This window comes from Labrus mixtus, chromosome 1 (genome assembly GCF_963584025.1).
Source record: "Labrus mixtus chromosome 1, fLabMix1.1, whole genome shotgun sequence".
NCBI classification, from domain to species: Eukaryota; Metazoa; Chordata; class Actinopteri; order Labriformes; family Labridae; genus Labrus; species Labrus mixtus.
Window position 1 is genome coordinate 15439770 of NC_083612.1, and position 22917 is coordinate 15462686.

The 22917-nt window shown below is 39.4% G+C and overlaps 1 protein-coding gene across 4 annotated transcripts; it reads left to right on the top strand.

Annotated features, from left to right (window-relative positions):
* Positions 1-117: 117 nt before the first annotated feature.
* On the top strand, positions 118-22766 carry LOC132972147 (immunoglobulin-like domain-containing receptor 2). Of its 4 annotated transcripts, none has more exons than XM_061035016.1 (10): positions 118-289; positions 3565-3951; positions 7438-7557; positions 11144-11200; positions 13209-13355; positions 13442-13609; positions 13963-14091; positions 14492-14837; positions 15170-15902; positions 17983-22766. In XM_061035016.1, the coding sequence occupies exons 1-10, from the start codon at positions 172-174 to the stop codon at positions 18016-18018; spliced, it is 2241 nt and encodes a 746-aa protein (XP_060890999.1). In that variant the 5' UTR covers positions 118-171; the 3' UTR covers positions 18019-22766. The 4 variants fall into 4 exon arrangements, with proteins under 4 accessions (XP_060890999.1, XP_060891000.1, XP_060891002.1 ...); XM_061035017.1 differs by lacking the exon at positions 17983-22766 and adding an exon at positions 17073-17146; XM_061035019.1 differs by lacking the exon at positions 13963-14091.
* Positions 22767-22917: the final 151 nt, after the last annotated feature.

Consider the following 22917-nt stretch of genomic DNA (forward strand, 5'->3'; position numbering starts at 1 on the left):
CAAAACAGTTTTTTACTTGCTGTCTGCGTCAAGGAAGCTTTTATTTTCTAAACTGCTTCCGGATGTTCAGAGACTTATTTTGATACTCTTGACGCTGGTCCTTCCGTCGGAGTTGTCCTGTCCCGTTACTTTGCCAGTGAGTTCTGCGGGAGCACGAAACACCGAGCAGGGATGAGACGGAAGAGAAAAGAAGACGACGTTTATCTCACAAGTTTGATGAAATTCACCTGCCGGATTTGGAATATGTTTATTTTTCCAAAGTGGTGGATTTGTATCGTTTTTCTGACAGGTAAGAGATGATGAACGGAGAAAAAAAAGATGGGAACCGCTCCGTGTCAAGTGTTGTAACCATAGTTATAACAGGTTGATTTAAATCTGGGTTAACTTCTTTAATGTAGTTTACCTGCTTAGACATGTTAATAATAAACCGACGATATACGTATTTCAATTCAAACTTTATCCACATATTAATAATAATTGTTTGTGTTAGTAGAGGGACATAATTTCAGCTGCTAAAAGCCAAATAAGTTTGAAAATTAACTTCACTGCTTGGTTTCTTTTGTTTTGGAGAGTTGACGGTAAACTAGCAGTTCTTCAGTCGACTGTGAAATGATCTGGCCGACAGCTTTGTAGAGCTGCGGATTAGGAGGTCTGAGTTATTAGATTTCATGAGATTCCTTCCTGAAATTACAGTCTGTTTCTCCCTTTTCACAAAGTATCTATAATTTGAAAACTTTTGCGTAATCCTACATTCAAATTAGATGTAGCCTATGTGGAGTATACTGTAGGATTATTTGCAAACTAATATGCAGCCATTCAAAACTATGTTAAAAAAATCACAAGTTTGAGCTGAAATTCAAGATTAAAACTTCAATGAGTCCATCAATAATTAATAATTTGACCATTCATCAATGGTTCTTCAATTTTTTTGATTCTCTATTTATCTTTTTAGCCATGTGGCTATTCAAATACTATACTCTAATCAGTCTCAGACAGGCTGCTCAGTTCAGTATTACAACAGTAACTATATCCCCTGCCTCCTCCTCTTTGTCCTGCTTTCATTTTCTCCTCTGGAGGTGGTTTCCTCAGAAAACTAATAAAGCATGGATTGCTCCACAGCCTGTGATCCCAGTAAGACCCACCTCCAGTTCCGAGAAGCTAGTGTAATGTTCCCCCTGAGGAAATTGTGTTTGAGTCAGCTTGATTCCTTTTTGTCTGAATTCAAACAACATGTCTTTTTCTGCACATTTTGTTTGAACAGTTTTGTTGTTACGTTTTGCTGTTACTGTCTTTCTAAAGGGCTACAACGTAGAACAATAGCAATTTTATTTATAAAGCACATTCCATTACAGGTAAGCTCAATGTGCTTTACATTGAGGTCAAAAACACAGCATACAACTAAAAATGTTTTCATTGTCATGAATAAGATACAGAAATCATATCAATAAAGTTATACACACTGCAGAGCAAACATGAATAACCACATGTGATCATTCACACTTACATACAAAAAGTAACTATTCGTATGTTTGGGAGAATAGGTTTTGAGTTTTGCTTTAAAAGTAAAGACAGTAGTGACAGACCTCAGGTCAGCAGGAAGTTTGTACCAGAGAGTGGGACCACAGTAATGACTGTTTTCATTATGTTTTAATGACATAAGGAATAAGTACTAATGACGATTTGAACTATTATTGAATTGATCAAAGCCATTTAAAAACTCAAAAATGTCTAACAGTGAACATGAAATCTTTCAAAATGCCTGTTATGTTGGAGCAAGAGACAAGAGTTAAAATAAATTAAACTTAGAATCCAAAACCGAGAACAGCAGCAAATCCTGACACCTGAGAAGCTAAAACCAGCTAGATATTTACATTTATGTGTAATTAACTTTAGCAGTACATAACATATCAAAGTAGTCGTTTATACATTTCCTGTTGATGATCTTACCACACAACTGACAAATAGTTTTAGCACTAGTTTTAATCCATGTTTATTGTCAGTGTTAACTTGAAAGTCTGTTAACAACAAAGCAGCAAAAGACTGTAAAATAACAATGTGCAGTGCTTTCTGCAGTTGTTGGTATTTTTGATTGAAGCAGTTCTCAGAAGCCAGGGGTAAGGTGTTTGTTTACATTTGCTTCTAGTAACAGTAAGAAGACTAAACTCTTTCAACAGGTCTGGTCTGCATTAGTGAAACACCCGCCTCTCATCCCTTACCTCATCCCTGTTCACTGGTCCAGATCAGTCCCACCTCCCACTGCTCAGTCTGAGAAACACACACATACATACAGCTGCATACACAGATGTTTCTGGGTGTGTGTGTGTGTGTGTGTGTGTGTGTGTGTGGGTGGGTGTGTTTTTCTCTCATGGTCACATCTCCAGTGTGTGTTGCTGTTGAACTGCTGAGCTTGAGCTCCTGGTCATCGTGTGACCCAGAGTCCTGCAGCTTCAGTGGCTCCAAATAACTGCAGGTCAACTCAGCTCGCAGTCAGATATCAACGAGCAGAAGCATTCCAAACAGCCTCAGCACGACTTTTTTTTTTTTTACGCTCAATTGCTAAAAAGCAAGATGAATCTTTTCATTTCAGCCAATGGGAAAAGAGTTATCTAATCAATCATTCTGCTTTACTGAGTTAAAGAAGACATAGGTGATTTCACTCAAATTCATGGAAACATTTGGCTTTCTGTGTTGCAATGAGAAGTGTCAGATATTTTTAGGGTGAGCAAACAGGAGCAGGTGTCTGCTTAAAACTAAACCCAGCATCTGAATCACTGTGGTTCTGTCTGCTGTAGTAATCCTTAGATCCCCCTCATTACACATTCCCTGTTATTACCTAAACCTCCTTTGGTTGGCAGATCTGTGACGTGTTTGTTAAAGGTTTTCTTTCTTGGCACTGGGTCTAGAGCAGCAATGTACCATTATTGTAGATCTGCAACTGTTAATCAATGAAAAAACAACTATTGTGATGATTGGTTAATCATTTCAGTCAGTGTCAAACAGGATTTGCTGCTTTTCTTTGTTATTCGTGACAAAAATTTAAATGAATCTAATTTTAGACACAAATTTTGGCCCTTGGAAATCAAAATTAAATTTTTCATCTTTTTGACAACTTCACACTAAATTATTGACTAACTTAATGAACAAATGTTAGAAAACGGGATCGTTGTTCCCCAGCAACAAGGTGTCATGGTTAAATCAATATCCTCCACTGAAGGCAAGAAGGATTTACAATACCTCAAAGGCCTCCATTAACTTTGATCGCAATCAGTGTTGATGCTGCGACTGTTGACCAGCCAAACTTCTGTTTCTTACTTCCTCTTGCTTAAAGAACACAAACATGCACCCTCTGAGCTCTCATTCATTCCACCCGTCCGTTTAAAATCCTTCCGTCCAATTCAGACTTTTGCTGGTCTCCATCCCATTAATCCCTCATTAATCACTGAAGTTGAACTGAAGTCACACTTTGGTACTGCGTCATTTCCTTCAAACACAGTGAGTGTAATGATTCTTTGCTAATTTCACACTTCACTGATTCCCCTTTGTTATCTCCTCTTCCTCCCTCAGGTGCCCTCCCTCCTGGCTGTTTGGGGGTAAATGTGTTTGTGAGAGACGAGAAGAGGTATGCCGTGCTGTTCCAGTCGGTGGTTCTGCCATGTCACTACAACAGCGTGTCCACGCAAACCCCCGTGGTGCAGTGGGTCTACAAGTCGTACTGTCGAGACCGTACACGGGATTCTTTCAGTTTCCCAGAAAGTCTGGGTGGAGGTCTGGGAGGAGGGGGGATGACAGGTGGAACAGGCGGCGCTGTTGGAGGGTACGAGAATGCGATGACGGCAAGCTACCTTGACTGTGCTGACAGCAGCCGGACGGTCCGAACTGTGGCTTCCATCTCTGGCTCCTCCATCACACTGTCAGAGTATTACAAGAACAGAGACATCTCCATCATCAACAGTAAGATTTGATTATTTTTTAGTAAAACTCACAATAGAGGAAAACAACAAAACATGGACATAAGGCAAAAAGAAAAGCTTCAAGTGTACTTGGTGCATACAAGGAAAATAAGATCCTGTTGTTTTTTTTGGTAATACAATGATCCGTATCAATGTTCTTATTTCTTCTGTGGAGTACCTGGCAAGTTTAATGAAAGCCATAAATCTGAGCATTGGCCCATTTTACACACACGTCCCTGATAAAAAGTCTTTCTGCACACGTTGTGGACAGTAAGATACAGAAAAGGCTTTTCTGAAAGTTTAACTCTCAGGACAATCGGGTTATATAACTCAAGTTGTTCTACAGTTCGGCATGAGAAGAAGAATGAATAAAAAAAGAAAAGAAATCCAGAGTAGGTCAAGGCATACATAGTATGATAAGTATTATTCAAAGTATGCTGCCAAATTTATATTGTTAGTATCATAAAAAGGAATGACACGTTCAGACCTAATAAAAGAATTCCAACTGTGAAATTGAACTTTTACATTACATGCTACAGATTAGATATTCACTTTACTGTCACAGTTATGTAGTGTTGGCACCAGAGATGTTCCAAAACCATTTCCCTTCCCATGATGGATTCTGATACCCAGACTTGAACTTGAACATCAGCTGCTACAAAGTACAGATTTGAAACAAGCGTAAACCAAATGACAGCTATATACAACTCACAATGTATACTGTAGAGATGTGATACTATTGCTCTCATTGTTTTATGTACTGGCTCAGGTTAAAACCTTTGGAAGAAATTGATAATCAGGGAACTGTCTTTCATGTTGTTGTTTGACAGCTAGTCTTTACTAAAATAACAACATCCAAAGGTACTTCTAAGGATAAATAAAAGTTCAGTTTCTAGCACTATAATTTCATCACTTCTCTCTCCTGTGTGCCTGTAGAGCGCACTGCAGACTGATTTTATCTACCTGAAACGGCTTGATTTAAAGTTTTCATTAGGAGTTAACCACTCTGCTGCTAGTTCACATTATAGGCCAACATGAGCAGCAGCTCAGCTCATCATCCCTTCATGCATCTGGGTAGTATTTTTTTTAACTCTTTCAATATAATAAGCATTGAACTAAATTCAGGTCAAAGCATCAATGACAAGTTGCCACAAGAGTCAGTTGATAAGTCCAAAGCAACTTATTCCACTTTGGGATAATCATCATGCTAACTAAGCAGTCCTCGGTTCTGTATGCCCTTACTTTCTTTACCCACTATACACTACTGTGCATAGTTGTGTAGTTATGTGTGTGTGCTTGTTGAGGACAGAGAGGTAGCCTTGTTTGCAGGCTTCAGATTTATGGAGCTCTGACTCTGGCTGAAGAATCAACCTTCTCTTTACCAGCCAGGAACACAGACAAAAGAAGCGGTTTTCACGCTGTCCTCTCATTCATCCTGACCTCTAACTCCTTCCCTCTGATGTACTTCAATGTCTTGCTTTTATTTATGACTCTCTGGAACTCTCTACATCCCACTATCCACACAAACGTCTCTCTCAGTGTAAGGCGTCTCTGTCACTTTTTATCTTTTCTCAAACAGGTCAGTGCAGCAAAGGGACAAAAAAGTGAAAACTTTCACTTTGTTGCCCGTAGAGAAGCCCAGTCATCCACACCCATGTAATCCCATTCAGGGTCAGGGGGAGGCTGGAGTCTGTCCCAGCATGCACTGGGCAGGGGGTGCACTGTAAATCACAAGGCTAACACGGATTAAAGCCCCTCCTTTCCCCTTCATTTTAAAGTTGGCAGCCATTTGACTTACATGATGTATTAGACAGCACAGCTATGAGAAGAAACAAAGAAAACCAACATTTTATCTTGGGCAGTTTTGAGCAGTTTTAAATGAAAACAACATAAACTCCATTAAAATAAAATAAAAATGGTATGCTGAATAAGTGGATGATCCATTGTGTTACAGGGGAGACAGGTTAGAGTTGTGTGGCCTGGTCAGCCAGTCTCTCCTCCCCCTTGCTCGGCTAACAGGAAAAGGAAGTGAATTACACAACCCATTTCCTGTCTGCTTTATTTACATGTCTGACCAGCGTACCATGGAGTAAATGGACCAGTATTGTTGGATTCAGGCTATATTTGGGAATCATGTCAGAATCTTGCTTCCGAAATTAGAAAACAGTCAAAAAGAATGTAATGGAACTTTCTGTTTTATACTTCATTCATGTGGCCAAAGAACTTGACAGGCAGAAAATGATCTCTGACCTCTACCCCTTTTTAACACACACCTGCTAGACACTAGACAAAATCACATGTAAATGATAAAACCTGGGATTCCTGAATACTTCAAAACCCTGAATGCCCTCAAAACGGATGCAGAATCATAATAACTAAAATAGATGTGCAGAACTATTAACATCAAAGATATCAGGGTTTGACATTAAGTTAAATTTGACACTGACCCCCCCGGGCCAGTCTCTTTTCATTACATTACTGGCCCCACCATTGTACTCAGTGGCCCAGGAACATCACTTTCGATTCAAAAAGAAACAGTCAAAATGTACTCTCCAGATTGAGAAAATGAACCGATCTGATACAAAAAACATTGATCTAAAAAACTTTTATTAAATGTATTCAAACCCGGGCTATAATCAGTGTACAAGTGTACAATCCGAGTATAGTGACAAGAACACTTGCAGGTATGACAGCTGTGAACCCGTCCCTGGCTGCCACCTTTGACACACAAAGGGCCTTATATATTATGAAATGTTGGTGCTGTAGCAGTTTTTAAACGAGATGATAATCCAAGAATCACTAATCAAACACCATTATCACAGGAAACGATGTGAAAGTATCACTTATTAATTACCTGGTTAAATAAAGGTTAAATAAAAATTAAATAAATGACTTTATGTTTGATGGCCGGAGTGTTTCGATTGTGGGGCCGTGCCAGTTATAATCAATCATCTATCAATCATTATTTGTATAGCGCTAATTTATAACAAGTGTTATCACGAGACGCTTTACAAAGGAGCAGATAAAAGACCACACTCAATGATGATTTTATGACATTCTGGGAATGAGATTCAAACCTTTTGAGCCAAGGATAAAAATTAAGTGGAACCTTGAATTTTTCCTTTTGCTTCCCTTTTCAAACAGCGTAAGTGCATGTTATTCTGGAGTGGAGTTTTGTTATTTCAGTCCAACCTTATTCTAAGTAATTTTGCTTGTTGTAAACTGAATCTTTTCAAACATCTGTCGATTGTTTGGCATCTGTCGGTTGAGTATACACAAACATTGTCTAGCCTGTTCAAACATCAGTTAATGCTTCATCCTGAAAATGAGATAATAAAGAATCTTAATTGATCCATGCTGATCTGCTCAGCCAGTCAGAATGAACATATACTGTGAACAGCAACAGAACACATGAAGTGTTGATAAGCTTTGTGTTTAGGAGGTCTGTTTCTCATTTTAACCTCTGAAACCTTTATTTCTCGTGTAGAGGCAGACCTCCGCATAGGAGAGGTCCAGTGGGGAGACAGCGGAGTTTACATCTGTAAAGTGGTGATTTCTGATGACTTAGAGGGACAGAACGAAGCCTCTGTGGAGCTGCTGGTTCTTGGTAAGCTTGGTCTAATTTTCTACTGTGCCTCTTGTTAAGGATTTTGTTGTAATAAGTAAACCTTTTTGTGAGAGCTCTGTTGGACATATGGTACTCAATCAAATCTCTTCAAATAGTTCTTCTGTCTCATCCACAACCATTAAGGTTCACAAAACTCACAAGTTTCTTTATTTAATCCTGAGTGCTGGACAAGGGGAAATTCTTAGTCTGTGTGTGTGTGTGTGTGTGTGTGTGTGTGTGTGTGTGTGTGTGTGTGTGTGTGTGGGGGGGGGATGTTTTGTGTGTCCCATGTTAAGTATGTGTATGTGATGTGTCTTTACATTATCGGTGTATTTGTTTGCATTCAGTTACAGATGTAACCATAACAACAGCAGAGAGGCTATGTGGCTCTTAGTACTCTAATTCACTCTGCGGCTGAACTTTTGTTTGGCTGGCACTCAGAGACTAATGTGTGTGCAGAAAGACACACACACACACACTCAGAAGTACACACAGGAGGACAGGACAATATGCTTTTACAATTCACAAAGCCTTGAGTACATTCTGAATCAGGTTAAATATTGAGTACAGCTTCTTTATGATTATATTGTACAGTTAATGATAAGATTAGATTTTGCTGTATTAGTTAGCCTTGGTAAGCCTTGCAGTGTTCAACCCAACATGAGCGAAATCCGCCACAGTGCCAGCATGTTGTATTTCCCGGGCTGGGTGTAGCTAATATGGCATGTGAGGCTCTTGTAGTGTTTCCATAACAACAGTTGGGGCCTCCAAGAATGGCTCGGGGGTCTTTTGTCTTTTCACAGCAAAGAATACAGAAAAGGTTTAATGATGTGGAGGGTGACACCATGTGAGACACTCGACTGACTTGGACCAATGGTTTTGAGTAGAGGCTACTCAACGGAAAGCCCTTTTCTGTTCACTCTGTTTGAATTTTAGTAGCTGACAGTCACAGCTCAACTTAGAGGCCTAATATATAAAAAAAAACATTTAGCCTTAACAATGTGTCATTGTATCATATATTATGACATTTGACATTTTTGTTCTGCCATTGAATGTTATTTATGAGCCCATATTTAGACTTTATCAAAATTCTGTTTAATTATTTGTATCATCAATTTAGGCTCTGGGCCGGCTCAGAGCCATGGATGTATTTAGAAAAGCACCTGAACTCTCCAGGACCCCTGACTTCTCTGTTGTTTGGGGCTAACAGTGAGAGAGGGCAAGCTCGTTTATAATTAAATATTATTATACATAAAAAAAAGACACAAAAGGAGTTCATTGCTTGATTCACTTCCAAAGAAAAAGTTAAAGCAATTTTGAAGTCAAGTGTTACCTGGAAATTATTTTTAATTTTGTTCTGAACACTTTTGGAAATTTAAAAAGGACATATATTCTTTCATCTGCATGTTTTAAAGATTTATTTTGGGGCTTTTTGTGTCTTTATTGGAGAGACAGTACAGGGGATAGAGTTGGAAATTGGGCCAAGAGAGAGTGTGGAATGGCATGCGTGAAATGAGCAACAGGTTCATGGACTCTAGCCTCTGTACATGGGGCATGCCAACTAACACACTTAAATCCCCAAATATTTGAAAGGAAGTCTTGGAGGATCACCAGCCTGCAGGCAAATTATGAAGGAGGAGCTCGAGAAGTGTGCTGCCTTCAACTGCTTGAGCAAGAGGGAGACAGAAGACTCAACAGAAACTGAGTGGGAAAACAAGTGGGGGCTTAAGTGTGCAAATGCATGTAATGCAAATATTAGCAACTTTTTTGTTTACTATGATGTGGTTATTTACCTCCTTCTCCACAAGTTGTTTTGTTTTTGTTTTTGCCAGCAAGACAAGTTTAGCACTCCAGAAAAGTACTCAGTGAGGTATGTGCAACATGTCAGAGTCAGACAGAGATACCTGCTCTCTGTTTCTGTAGTGCTTCTTCCTCATACTCAGCAGCACCCCCTCTTTAAATGAATTACAATGTATTCACAGTAAAACACTGGCATCTGCTCACGTCACACTCACACTCACCTACTGGCTGTATCACCAGGTGCTCACATAGACACACATGCACCCCCCCAAAATAGCACACTCATGCACATTTATGTACCAGCGTCTGACAGATCACCTCTTATCTTGTGTGTCATGATTCATTCTGACGTCTGCTGACCTTGTGTGGGGCACATTTAAGATGTGTTACAAGAAGAAAAAAAGGAAGCGATAGACATAACACCAGAAAGATACCAGGAGAAACATCTGAAAGGTGGTGAAGGTTCTTCAAGACTTTGGTTGTTTCTGTTCTTTCAGTGTTTCCTGAAAATCAGAGGAAATTATTTACATCCTCAAACAACATGAAAAGATCCAAACCTTTTAGGATAAAAACCCCAAATTCACTGTTAACATATACAACTACAACTATTTTTCATATACACAACAAACACGGACACATCAGTGGAAAGGGAAAAAAAACATTGTTTTATCAGTTTCATCAATAGTGAATATATTGTACAATAAAACATTCATCATTTAAATAGACAAAGTCGCGTCTCGAGCATCCCTGAAAAACTGCATTGCCAGCTACTGAACACAGGGCTAATAGAGTAGACTCATTGGTGAACGATATTGAAGATCCCAGGAAAGGTAACAACAACAATCTGATCCTTTGACATTTTTAAATTAACAATACATATGAATCAATACTGGTATAATTACAACACCTAATGATTTCAACCAAGTTACTGTACAAATATTGTAATCATTTTATTATGTCAACATTTGACAACGATTTATCCCGTCATTCCGGAGCATCGCCATACTGCCAAATACTCTACTACAAATACTAGTTTCACATTTTGAAAAATAAACTTCAGTTTCGCCATCAAAGTGAGGTCGTCAGGTAACCAGCAACATAAATCCATCGGATCACTGTTACCGTTCAAGAAATAGACGCACACACTGCCACCTGTAAACCTGTAGCTTGTCATATACATTTTATTTTCAATGTAAACATCCATTTCTTTATTAAATATCTCTAGTTTATTTCACAATATCAATTGAAAACCACAGGCGCGTGTTTCACTATGATTTGAAAGGTTTGTTCTCATGAAGGAGACACTACTCTCTTTACTGTCCAGACAACAGAAACAAAGACAAAGTGATTCTTTTGAGCACACCGTGTTTTCTCTGCTGTCTGTTTCTGGCTCTGGACGTGAAGAATGTAGCCCAGCCGTGATTTGTTTGCAGCTTTGCATGTAACATTACTCACAGCTCCTTATGTTATCTCCATGCGGATGATTCATGTTCCAGTCAGTCTTCTCACCGGAAAGATTACCTCTCAGCTTTTCAGAAGTCAGGCGATCAATACGCTCTGATATGGAGGCTTTCTGGAACATGGCAAAGAGGTCCTCTGATGCATGCTGCTGTTGACCTGTCTGCTCCCTTCATTTATTCATCTCTGTCTCTTTTCTCTGCATCTCCCTCAGTTTTTGTGTTCCTTTTCTCTTCATGCATGCTGCTGCAGAATAGCTTGGATCAATCATTTATATCAACACCTTTCCCTCTCCCCTGCTCTCCTCCTCTGCTCTGTCTCTCTCCAGGTTTTTCTTGGATGCCTGAAGATCTCCTGCCAGACTTTGATTTGAAGATTATGCCAGGTAGGGGCATAATGTATTCTCCCCCTCACCTGGTTCCTTCTCTTCATATTAACCCTACTAACCGCTCTAACAATGGGTGTAGGAACCATTTAGACGGTGGTCGTCGGTGTTTGTCTTTTAAGAGGTTTTTTAGAACCATTTTGGAAATTTTAGCACAATATTCAACACATGAAATGTATTCTAACAAAGGTAGGCCAAACTATTAAGACGTGAACCACCACATTTGTTGTGTGTTCACATGCTAATGTCTAACAGCTTCGACTTTGATACTGTCTCACCTTTTCTATCTCATATAAGTAGATAATGATGAATACGCTTTTCCAGACTTGTCTTCAGAGCTGGTTTTACCCAAAAGACCAGTCCACGCCCGTCAGCTAATGAGCAGGCTATCACTCCTATCATGATGAGCTCCATGTGCTCGAAAACAGCAATCATTGTCATTATAGTTATTTATGGCTGTGGTTGAAGAGTTCCTCCCTCATCATTTAGACACAAAAAGCATTGATTACAGTAAGAAGGAGGGAGGTTTGTTTTTGTCAAGTCAAATTCCTGTCATTTTTTTTTATTAATCAAGGTTTGATCAAATGTGTTGAAGAAGTAGCAGGACATGATTCACTCAGCTTATCTTTCAACCCAACTCCCACAGAGCTCTGAAATGTCTGAACGTACAGTGTCAGTAACTATCCTGGTGTGTGTTTGCGTGTGCGTGTGCATGTGAGTGTGAGTGAGATAAAAGTTACAATTGAGATAATATTACAAGCTAATTTGTTGTCACAGCCAAACCTTCAGTATTCTATAGATAAATCTAAACTGTCCCTTTCCTTCCTGCAGCAAAATCAGATTTCCTGTGTGTGTGTGAGTGTCTGTGAGTGTGTTTGTGTGTTTGTGTGTGTGTGTGTGTGTGTGTGTGTGTGTGTGTGTGTGTGTGTGTGTGTGTGTGTGTGTGTGTGTGTGTATAGCGAGAGAGAGAGAAATGTTGTCCTTGGTTTTACATTGTTAAAGATTTCCCTATCTGTCCTCTCCTTCCCTTCCCTTTCCTTTGCTTTGTCCCCTTACACAGAAAAAAGTAGTGTATCTGTTATTCTTCCTGTATCACTCACTTCCTCAATAGAAGGCTCCAGCACTTTGAGTAGAATCATCTACACTTTTGTTGTAACTCATGTATCTGTCAAGATGTACTTTACTCTGACTTGTTGACAGTCCTGTCAAAAGACACATTTTTTCAGAAAACTCAGCCTCCTCTCCAGAAGTGTATGGGGGATTTTTGTATGTTTGCTCCCATCTCAACAGAAATAACACCATGTCAAGGGAAATTATACCTTGTGTAGCTTAAAGCAGCTTACAGGAAAACATGTTTTCCAGTTTTTCCTTTCTTTAGATACAATCTAGATATCCTCTCTTTTGAGCTTGATAGTCAACTCCTCATCTTGGCTTGAGGCTACATGAGCTGCTTCCTGCAAAATACATATGAAGCTCTAACCAAAAATTCAGTTACATTGTAGGTTTTCATAATGGTTCTAGGTTTTGTGATGCATTGATTTTATTATTTATAAAGAAGTGTTGGACTATCACTGGAGTGTGAATGAATGTAAAACTCTATTAAGCAATAAGTCATTTCACACCCAAGCATGACTTCAAATTTGCAGTTCCTGTGTCAATGCTAACCAATTCCTATGTTTGTATATCCTTTTTGTTCTATGGATCATTTTGTCTTTTATAGAATAGAATAGAATCAGCCATGGCCATGTATGCTTACACACACACACAGAATTTGTCTTCCGTAACTGTGCTCTCAATGTACAAAGTTAAACATTAAACATAATATAAGCAAAAAAAAACACTAATATATACAAGGCTAAATAAGACAATAGTGCAGTGGTGAGTAGAGCAAAAAATGCTGAGATGAACATGATAACAAATATATCATGCAATTTATCTGGATCTAGAGTCTGTAATCACGCGCTGATAGTTATTTACATTCAGAACCTTGTGCTCTATGTTCTTACAGAGTGGGTGTTTGTTACTGCGGTAGCACTGGGCAGTCTCTTATTCCTGTTGTTGGTTGGGGTTTGTTGGTGTCAGTGCTGTCCTCACTCCTGCTGCTGCTACGTCAGCTGCTGGTGCTGCCCGGACACATGCTGCTGCCCTCGACACTGTGAGTACAAACACATATACATGCAGGTGCAAATAAGTGTTTTTCTGTAGACTGAAAAGATATGTTTTTTTTTTTTGCTTTTGTAGTATATGAGGCAGGCAAGGGTATAAAGACTGGCACCTCCACCCCTCAGTCACCGACATACCCTCCATATTTTGTCACGGGTGTCCCAACAATGGTTCCCATTGCCCCGCCATCCCTGGTGGACAAGATGTCTTCGGTCACCCCTTCTGATGGCAGCTTACTCACAGCAGGTGAGGTCTCTTTTTGTTTTTAGAAGAAGCATGATTACCCAAATGTGATTTGTTTTTTCTTTCTCTGGAAGCCTTTAAATTAATCGCAGAGTTTATTTTGAATTTGGGAAATCTTAATTGCTGCAATTGTTGGGTTTGGAATAATCTAAAAGAGTAATTTTATTGTATTAATACTGCCTTTTTGCTTTTGTTCAACTGCTTATTTTAGCACTTTTGGTTAGAAACAGTAATGATACAGTCTATTGAAAACAAGCAAAAACAAGGGTATAGTCCTCAGTCCGCAAAGAAAACCCCAAACATACTCAGACAAACAAAAGTTCTTCATTGTTGATGAGTCAGCTGTGTATCTGCAGTGCCGATGCATGCTGTAGGGGTTCCCTACCGCGTGGCTACACCTCAGGATCAGGACTCCCTCAGGGTGCTTCAGTATGTAGAGAAGCAACTGGCTCACTTCAACCCTGCCAGGTCCATCAGCCACCAGTGTAAGCTTCAGAAACCTGTGCCATGGAATCTCCTCGCTCAAAGCGCTGTCAGGATCTTCTAGAGCATGTTGTAATCATTAAACTACACCTGCTGCATGATGTGTATCTTTGGCTTTTGATTCTATTGACCCTGCTTTGGCCCGCCTCTCTGATCAGACATTCTGCATACTGAATTTCCTTTAGTTCAGAAGTGCTTACTAGCAGGTTTGCATGCCTACTTACCTGTAAGCATATGTTTCACATCTTTTACTCCAACAATGTTTTGTCATTTCTTGCAGACCTCGACTCTGACTTCCTTCTTCTGTAGTGTCTTCTTCATATTTGTTTCTGTGCTTTGTTAAAGAGGAATTAACTTGTGTACCTCTTTAATCCTACCTCTCCTTCATTCTGACCCGTTCAGCCTGTAACCTGTCTGAGCTGAGTTCCCTCCATGAGGGAGAGAACAGCTTCCGCCAAACATATCGAAACGTCCAGCAAAAGGCTCTGCCCGCCATCCCTGACCGCGACCCTGAGCCTGAACCACAACGATACCGTGACAACCGCAGCCCTGAGCACCAACGCTACCGGGATGATCCCCCTTCGCCGCGACGGTATCATGACAACCCTGACTCAGAGCAACGCCGCTGCAAGGAAGAGCCCCTTCCTCCACGCCGATACAGTGACGACCCTCCACCCTCCTCGCAGCCGCACAGAGCTGTCCGAAATCAACGGCAAAAGAATCACAGCGATGACGAGAACCACAAGAGGTACAGAACCTAGTATTTATCCATGTACTTGCACTAAAGTAACAATGGCAGGAAATTCAATTAAAAAGACTTCTAGAAACACAAAAAAATTTGCATTCTTGCAGGGGATATCTAGCTTCATGAATAAAGATTCTCTCATTGAGTTTCCCTTATACAAAACATGAAGTTCTAACAATCCGTTTACTCGAGAAAGCCAACTGTTACCCATTTCATTTAGTGCGCTTAACTTTTAATCTGTGTTGATCAGTTATTGTCTTGCATAATTGCATAAGTTTCCTGTTTCACCCGCTCTCACTGTTTGCCATATCTCTGGCCTGTCTTTATATTTGCAGGTGGAACCCTCGATCAGAACATCTGCATAGAAAGACGTACCGCTCTGAAGGACGAACCGGCTCACTGGATGAGCTGGAGGAGTTTGCTGCCTCATACAAGGAGAGAGTGAGAGGGGCGGAGAAAAGAGAAGAAGAAAGGGGCGAATACGAAATGGAGCTTCTGGAGTTCAGTCGATATCCTTCCTACCGAGACTGCCCTGCTCAACATTATCACAGTGATGAAAATGAGCTCGAAGAGTACAGTGACCGCGAAGCTAATACTAGACGAAACAAGAAAAGCAGACACAATATAAGCCCGCTCTCTTCCCCTAAAAAGAGAAGAGGCACTTGGGACAGCGAGCGGCCTGCCCCACCTCCTCCCAGAGTCAGTCCTCCATCGAGTTCTTCTCAAGAGAAGGATTACGACAGCACGTTCCTAAACAAGCTGCTGGAGCGCAAGTCGAAGCTGCGAGGGGTCAGCCCGGGGAAGAGTGGGGCCCGGTGTGAGGAGGATTCAGACACACCCTCAAAAGGAAGCTCCAAAAAGAGCAGCGGGGAATCCAATCGTCACTGCAGTCGCTCTCCTAGTAACAGACCTGAGGTGGAATCGCTTCCTTCTTATGCAGAGACAGAGCGAAGCAGAACTGACAGGCCATCTCCACTGCAGCTCCATGCAAACACTCACTCATCTCCAGCTCTGACACACTCTCAGCCCAGTCGCAGAGAGGAACCCAGAGACAAGAGCCGCAAAGTGGTGAGTTAGATTTAAGCCTAAAGTTGATTGTAGTTGATGATACTAATCGAAGATCAACGGCAGTGAATATAGCCTAGTTAGCATCTCTACTAGTTGAATACTAGCTAACGTTATGACAATGTTAGAAAGTTGTTAACACTAGTCTCACGACAAAGAATTTAACATTCAGTGTCCCATCTCTAAACGGACACTACGCAGGCTTTCCTACAGAAAGAAGTTTCTCTAGAACCTCACAAGGAACTCAGGAACTAAATCTGCATTTTTACTTTGGGAACAAAGAATAATATTTAGGTAATGTATGATAGTTCCACATGGTAGTTCAGAAACAGAATGTATCAGATGGCCCCTCAATCGCATTATGGTCAAGGATCGGACATTTCTTGTGCTGTTTAGTAGCATTAAAATACAGTTCTCTTTTCTCATTCATTTTACTTCCAAATCAAACAGTCTCACAACTGTGAATATCAACATGATAACTGCTTTTTTTTTTTCTTGTTTTTGAAAACTGTCTTTCAAAAATGTTGCATTTTTTGAAATAGGTCTTTGATCTAATTTGCAATACCATTACACTTCATCTTAATGCAGTGAAAGTGGAAACAAAGATGAAGTGCAAAACTAAGTGTAGTTAATTTAGTTCTTAAACTATATCTTAGAATAACCTTATAACGTGTTTTAAGGCCAAATATGATCCTAGATTACACAGAAAAGAATCCTCTTTTTAAGATGGCACGAAGGAATTTGATCTGTGCTTCTTTAAGGTCTTCTTCTCAAACAAAACCAAATTGAGCAGATTGGTAAGATGTCATGATGAAGGCGTTTTGCCTATAAAAAATGTGAGCTTGTGCAGCAAGCTCGGGTTGTTGCTGTTTGTCTGGCAGTTAAGTTTCTCAGCCTTTTCTGGCCTGTGACCTCATTTTAGGGCCAAAAAATGCTCAAGAGTCCTGCACTTTGAGATTAAAGCTATCATGTGAATTGGATTATGGCACACTTGGATGGAGCTCCAAACTGCAATACAGAAAACACAATGTGTGTCAAACGTGTTAAAAATGGGAAAAGTGCAATCTCCCGAAACAGAGTCTAAGCTCTAAGGTTGAGAAACTGTGACTGACAGTATCAAAACGGTTTGTAGGCCTACAGTAAGTGTTGTTGTTGTTGTTGTACCTTTGACAGGTCAGGTTCAGATGCTACCACAGTGAAAGCTAGGTAGACTCCTCTGTTCTGTTTACGACTACCCTCAGTAACGTTCATAACTGGTTTTATCCCCCCTGACAAACCTGGGTCAAAGGTTTTCAACTTCAAAGACACAAAAAAGCCGTTTTCATATGTGCACTCCTGAAAATATCTAGATATATAGAAAATATCTAGATATATAGAAAATATCTAGATATATAGAAAATATCTAGATCATTTCAGGAAGACTTTTTCCTGACCAGGACATTCTCCTGACCTGGCTGTTCACATACAGTATGCACCTCACAGCGGTAGACTTTACCTGTCAGACAGGAGGGAGGTCTCCTGAGGTAAGACGTGACATAAAAAAAAAAAACACAGTCAATGCTACGTGTAGTTCAACGGAATCACTATATTAACTGAAGATCGGAGAATAACATACTGTGAACATAAAACAAAATGCAGCAGATGAAATGTGTGCATGGAGATCGTAGCGCTCATGACTCCAGTGACAGGATATAAACGTCACCACCTTCTCCTACTGGCTCGAGGTGAATTATCCGGATATTATTCTGCTGCGTTCTCACATTAGCTCACTCTGACTTGCTGCGAAAAAAAACATACGAGGAATACAAACAGAATTTTTCAGGAGTTTTCTTCAGGTGTGAAAGCTCTATATGTAAATTCTCCTGAAGCAGCTTTTTTGTTGCCTTCAATTGAATCTTCAAACATTTTGAACAATAAGTTGAATACAATTTGTCCCAGGTTCTACAACACCATCATAACCCTGTTTGGCTAATGTGTGCAGATTTATTTATCTCCCATTTCCCCCCAAAAAAGATGTCTTCTAATCCTTTTTATAAACTGTTTGTTGTTGTTTTGATCATTTGTACTTTTTTATTCTCATCAGAGTACTCTACTCAGCCGGGACTCCCTCATCGTCTAATCAGCTGAAACCGTAAAGGACTTATAACTTAAAGCAGACTGTCTTCGTGGACTGCATGTCGGCAATAAAAGATGATAGCAATGGGTTTGGATTGCAAAACTTTGCAAAGTACACATTACCTTTGTGGAAAGCTGAATGAAGAAATGAACAGTTTGTGGATACTTTTACTTTGGAGGCTGTTCCTGGAGTTCCTGCCTGTGACGTCGCTGAATGATGAAGTCATCAACATTCGGTTTCTGTCACCGGCTGACTCATACATTTCTCAGCTGGCCTAACTCTGAACTAATGCTGGCCGGTTGTATGACCTGGACTGTCCCTCCCAGCAGGACGCTGTCCATCTCCCCTCGTCTCTTTAGAAAAGGCTCTGAAGCGGAGAGACGCGCTTTACGCTTCCAGCACAATGAGTGCATTCATTTCCATCTGATGGGATTCAGTATCTGCATTAAAATAGCCCAGTTGTTGAAAAGAAGGTGTATGACAACACCATTATTGTAAAGGACATATTGTAGCTCAAGTTGTTAGACACAATGTGTCATTCAGTAACATGTTTAGTGACTAAAACACCTAACTCAGACGGCTTTTAAAGGACATTTAAATGTTGATTTAAGCGAGACATAGAGGTCAACATTAACAAAGTTTATATCTACAGAGAAGGTTGACAAAATAATGTTACCATGGAAAAGGAAGGTAACCTTATTAGAGCTGCATCAAGCTTTTTTATAAACAATAGATCAAAGGACTGCCCTTACATTTCCACAGTGCAATCCACTCTCTCTTCGTCCACTCAGAAGCCTGGCCAATTTTTACTTCTGCTTTTATTCCTCCTTTTTCTCAATGGGCACAGACTCAGGTGAAATAAGTGCAACATGCATGCAGCTGTGCTGGGTAAAGTTAAGTCCAATGCCATCTACTCCATACAACATTAATCCGCTCTAGAAGCAGCCTTGCAAAGTATAAAATGTATTCATTATGAGCATATACTCTTTAATAAAATCATTTTTATGGACATAATAACAAAGGAGGCACATTGTGTGTGCCCAAACATGTTCAATTTCATGACATCGACAGAGTATTTCAAACTTAGAAAGCTACAGTGAACACTAATAAGAGTGTAGAGGAGTAGTGCAGACCCGCTCCTGACTTAATGTGACCCACATTATTTGCAGCATTTGCATTAACTAAGTAAAGTCAATAACATTGTTTTTCCTACCCTGTATGTCAGCGTTTAAATGTGTTAGTTTTGACAATTTAACAGTTTTCTCAGAAGGGACTAACACCTGACAGTTTGGTTTTTTTTGTAAACCTTTAGGGTGTTTCCCTGCCACTTGCCTTCTATGATTGTTGTGCTACATTATGAGTTTTAATAATGTGATCTATTTATGTGTATTGTGTGATAAATGATCATGTTTGCCTAAGCTTTTCAGTGTTACTGTGTACATACGAGTAATAAGTGTCTTTGATTTGATTTAATGACAATAATTCAGCCCTGTTTTAGAACTATGCTGACTCCAACGCTAAACCAACAACTTCTTGTGTTATAACAAGACACATACACACTTCTTTAACACACACACACACATCTTAGCTGACTAAGTTCTAATTTGATCAGTATAATTTTAATGTTATTCTCAAATGACCCCATGAGGTATTTTGTTCTTCCTGCCTCCATGTTGCCTTAAAAAAAAGTCAAACGTCAATGTTTCGTTTTCTTCCATGTGTTTGCTGCTGTGTGGTTCTGATTAAGTGCGTGTTTGCTTGTGTCTGTGAGTATGTGTGTGTGTGTTTCAGAGACTGAGAGATGACTCTTTACTTTTCTGTAAAGGAGACAATGTGTAAAAGAGTATGACTCATGTCTTTGTTCATTGTTGTAGTCACAGACCGCCTGTCTTATCCACACAGCTGCGTCAAAACTCACACATCAGCTCTGCCAGCTCGACCACAGATATTTCTGCATTGCAGTGGTTTTTCTCATCCACATCAATCATTTTTTTCGTAACACTTTCAACAATAATATATCTGTTAATAAAAAAGGGCCAGATCCGGTTTGGAGAAACTAAAACCTAAACAACAAAATTGTTAAACTCTCCATCTTCTTAACAAGTAAGATTTGGCAGCAATAATCAAACTAATCCACATTTTTTAAATACCTAGTTTGTCTACTTATTCTGCTAAGAAACTCTGTTTTACTGATAGCATTGTAGTCATCTGAGAGCATTTAAAGTTCTGTTCTGCACTTTAAACTCCTGTGAGGAACTTTTGGGTTGTGTCATCTTCTTTCAGTTGTTTGTGTGTCTGAGTTCATGTTTGAGATGGGAGGATCGGCTGAGACAGTGACCGCTCACAGCTGAACAGTATGTCAGGAATGTTGTTGAGCTACTCCCTCCTGAGTTTTGCTGAAGCATCAGCAGGAAAACATGACATCCGTTAAAAAGCAGAGAGTAAACCGTCTGTCTGTGTCCGTTTGAATGTGCTGCCTGGTGTGATGTGGGTGGGGCTTACCTGAAATACTGACATGCTGGTTACTTCAGTGGGCTTTCTGCCACTGAAGAAGTGGAGTTGAAATATCTGGTACCATACACACAGTGTTTAAACTAAACAACTGCTAAAATCAGTGCAGACATTATTCAACTTTAACTTCATTATCATCCCGAAGGAAATTGAATCTGCAGCAGGCATCAAGGCATGACACATACACAAAGAAAAACATCAGAAATACAGACATACAGAAAATCCACAGCCTAAAAAAACAAACATATGTACTTTAACCACACTGAGCAGGAGGCTGGAACTGTTTCTTATACCTCAAGACTGTATATTTAAACCTTTGCCATGCACAAACAAGAGCTTTCATTGTGTTTATTCAACAACAAATCAGCCAATCAGTTCTTCAAACAAAATGTACTCTAACTTATGTAGGCCTATGGTAATCTTTTAAGATTTTTTTCATCCATTTGTCTTAAACCAGATATGGTTTAAGACAAATGGATGAAATGGAGAAATTTCCTGGAAGAAAGAGTAATCACATGATGTATGTGGATATACATGAACTGGCCTGGTACTCAGTCAAATTGAAATTTGGAGGGAAGTAGGGCTTGTGCCAGAGGGCCTCGCTGAAGTACAGGATATGAGGGAGAATAAGAAGGGAACACAGAGTAGATTTTGGCAGGAGAGAAGGAAATAAACACTGAAGGTGCAGTGGGTGAGCTCAGAGAGAAAACAATCTTTGGCAATTTGTATGACTTGGAGAAACTCTTCTATTCATTTAATTATTTTTATTTTTATTTTTATTTTTATTTTTATTTTTATTTTTATTTTTATTTTTATTTTTATTTTTATTTTTATTTTTATTTTTATTTATTTTACAGGAACATTGCATATTGATAAACATTTTTGTAAATATGCCAGAGTTAGCCAAAAGGCTAATTTTCATCTGTTGTCCCTGGCCAGATTTTATAAAAGGCTCCCTAAAAAAACAAAACAAATTCAAACATCGCTAAAAGCTACAAAAACAAGTATTAGTAAAAGCACGTAAAGTACTAAAGTAAATGTAATGTGCACACTACAAGACAACATGTAACACTAAAAATATAAAACATATAAAACACATATAAAACATTGAGTGAGCTATACCTGAGGCTCACCTCAACAGACATCTAACGCACGCAGGCCACATTCATTTAAAAAACAGGACACATTCATCAACAACCAGGCACAAGGTGGCAGCAGCGAGCGGAACAGGTTTAGTGCTGGCAGATGTGGTTATCAATTAGCCAGTGTTTCAGATTTGAACTAAATGAATGATATGTGTTGCTCTCTCTGATAACTGTGGGGATGTTGTTCCATTCCTCTTGAGACACACCTCGTGAAGTGATGTGTGTTTGTTCGTATGCTTACAAACTCTCTGAGTGGGGTCCTCCCAGCTCAGGAGGTGGTATTTTTTGAGGATTGAACAGTGGTGGAATTGCTTTGGGTTTTTGTCTAAAACTTTTATTGTCTGTTTATACAAAGACTGTAGTGGTTTTAATGTGGTGTGACTTGCCTGAGACCAGCTTGTCAAACAGTAGGTCATATATGAGAAAATCATTGAATGCATGTACATCTTGGCTGCTTCAGTGGACATGGAGTTTCTGATAAATCTGAAGTTGGCAAGGTTAAATTTAATTTGTTTACAGACTTTTTTTTTTACATGTGCTTTAAAGTTCAGGTTGGAGTCAAGTATAATACCAAGGTATTTAAATTATTTTACAATCTGTAGTTTTTCTCTCAACACAAAGTAATTACATCTACATGCAGCAGATGGATCGATTCTTATTCTTATGAAGGAGGACGCATTTTAAAAGTTTTCTCCAGGGAATAAACAGCTTGGTTTAGTATGTGTCATACAAATTCAAGATTCAGACTGAAACAGAAACCGCTCCCTTGAATCTAGGCTAACATCTGGTGGTACAAGTTGAGAGTTACAGCCATGTGTTGAATGGATGTAAAAAAAAAAACAACAGACTCCCACTGTCTGTTTGGTCACAAAGTTGTGCTGCCTTCAGGCTGTTGACATTAACAAAAAAACATTCAAGACAACTTTAAAATGCAATCTGTGAACAGCAGTGTGTTAAAACAAAGGTGGAAATTCAATATACCAGCATAAGTGTATCTAATAAAACTGACAATCCCTCTTTAGTCTAGCTTTATTTTGGTTATTTGTGGCTGCTGTTATATGCATTAATTTTTGTCTTTGTTATAAACCTTTAAATTATCCCTTGTCAAGAAGCATTATTACTTCACAAACTGAGCAGTATGTATTATTTATTTAAAGTTCATCTGTAAAGATTTAGAAACTGTGATATTCAAAAGTTGAGGTTTGAGGTTTAGAAAGCTTTTTCCCCACTCATAATTATATAATTA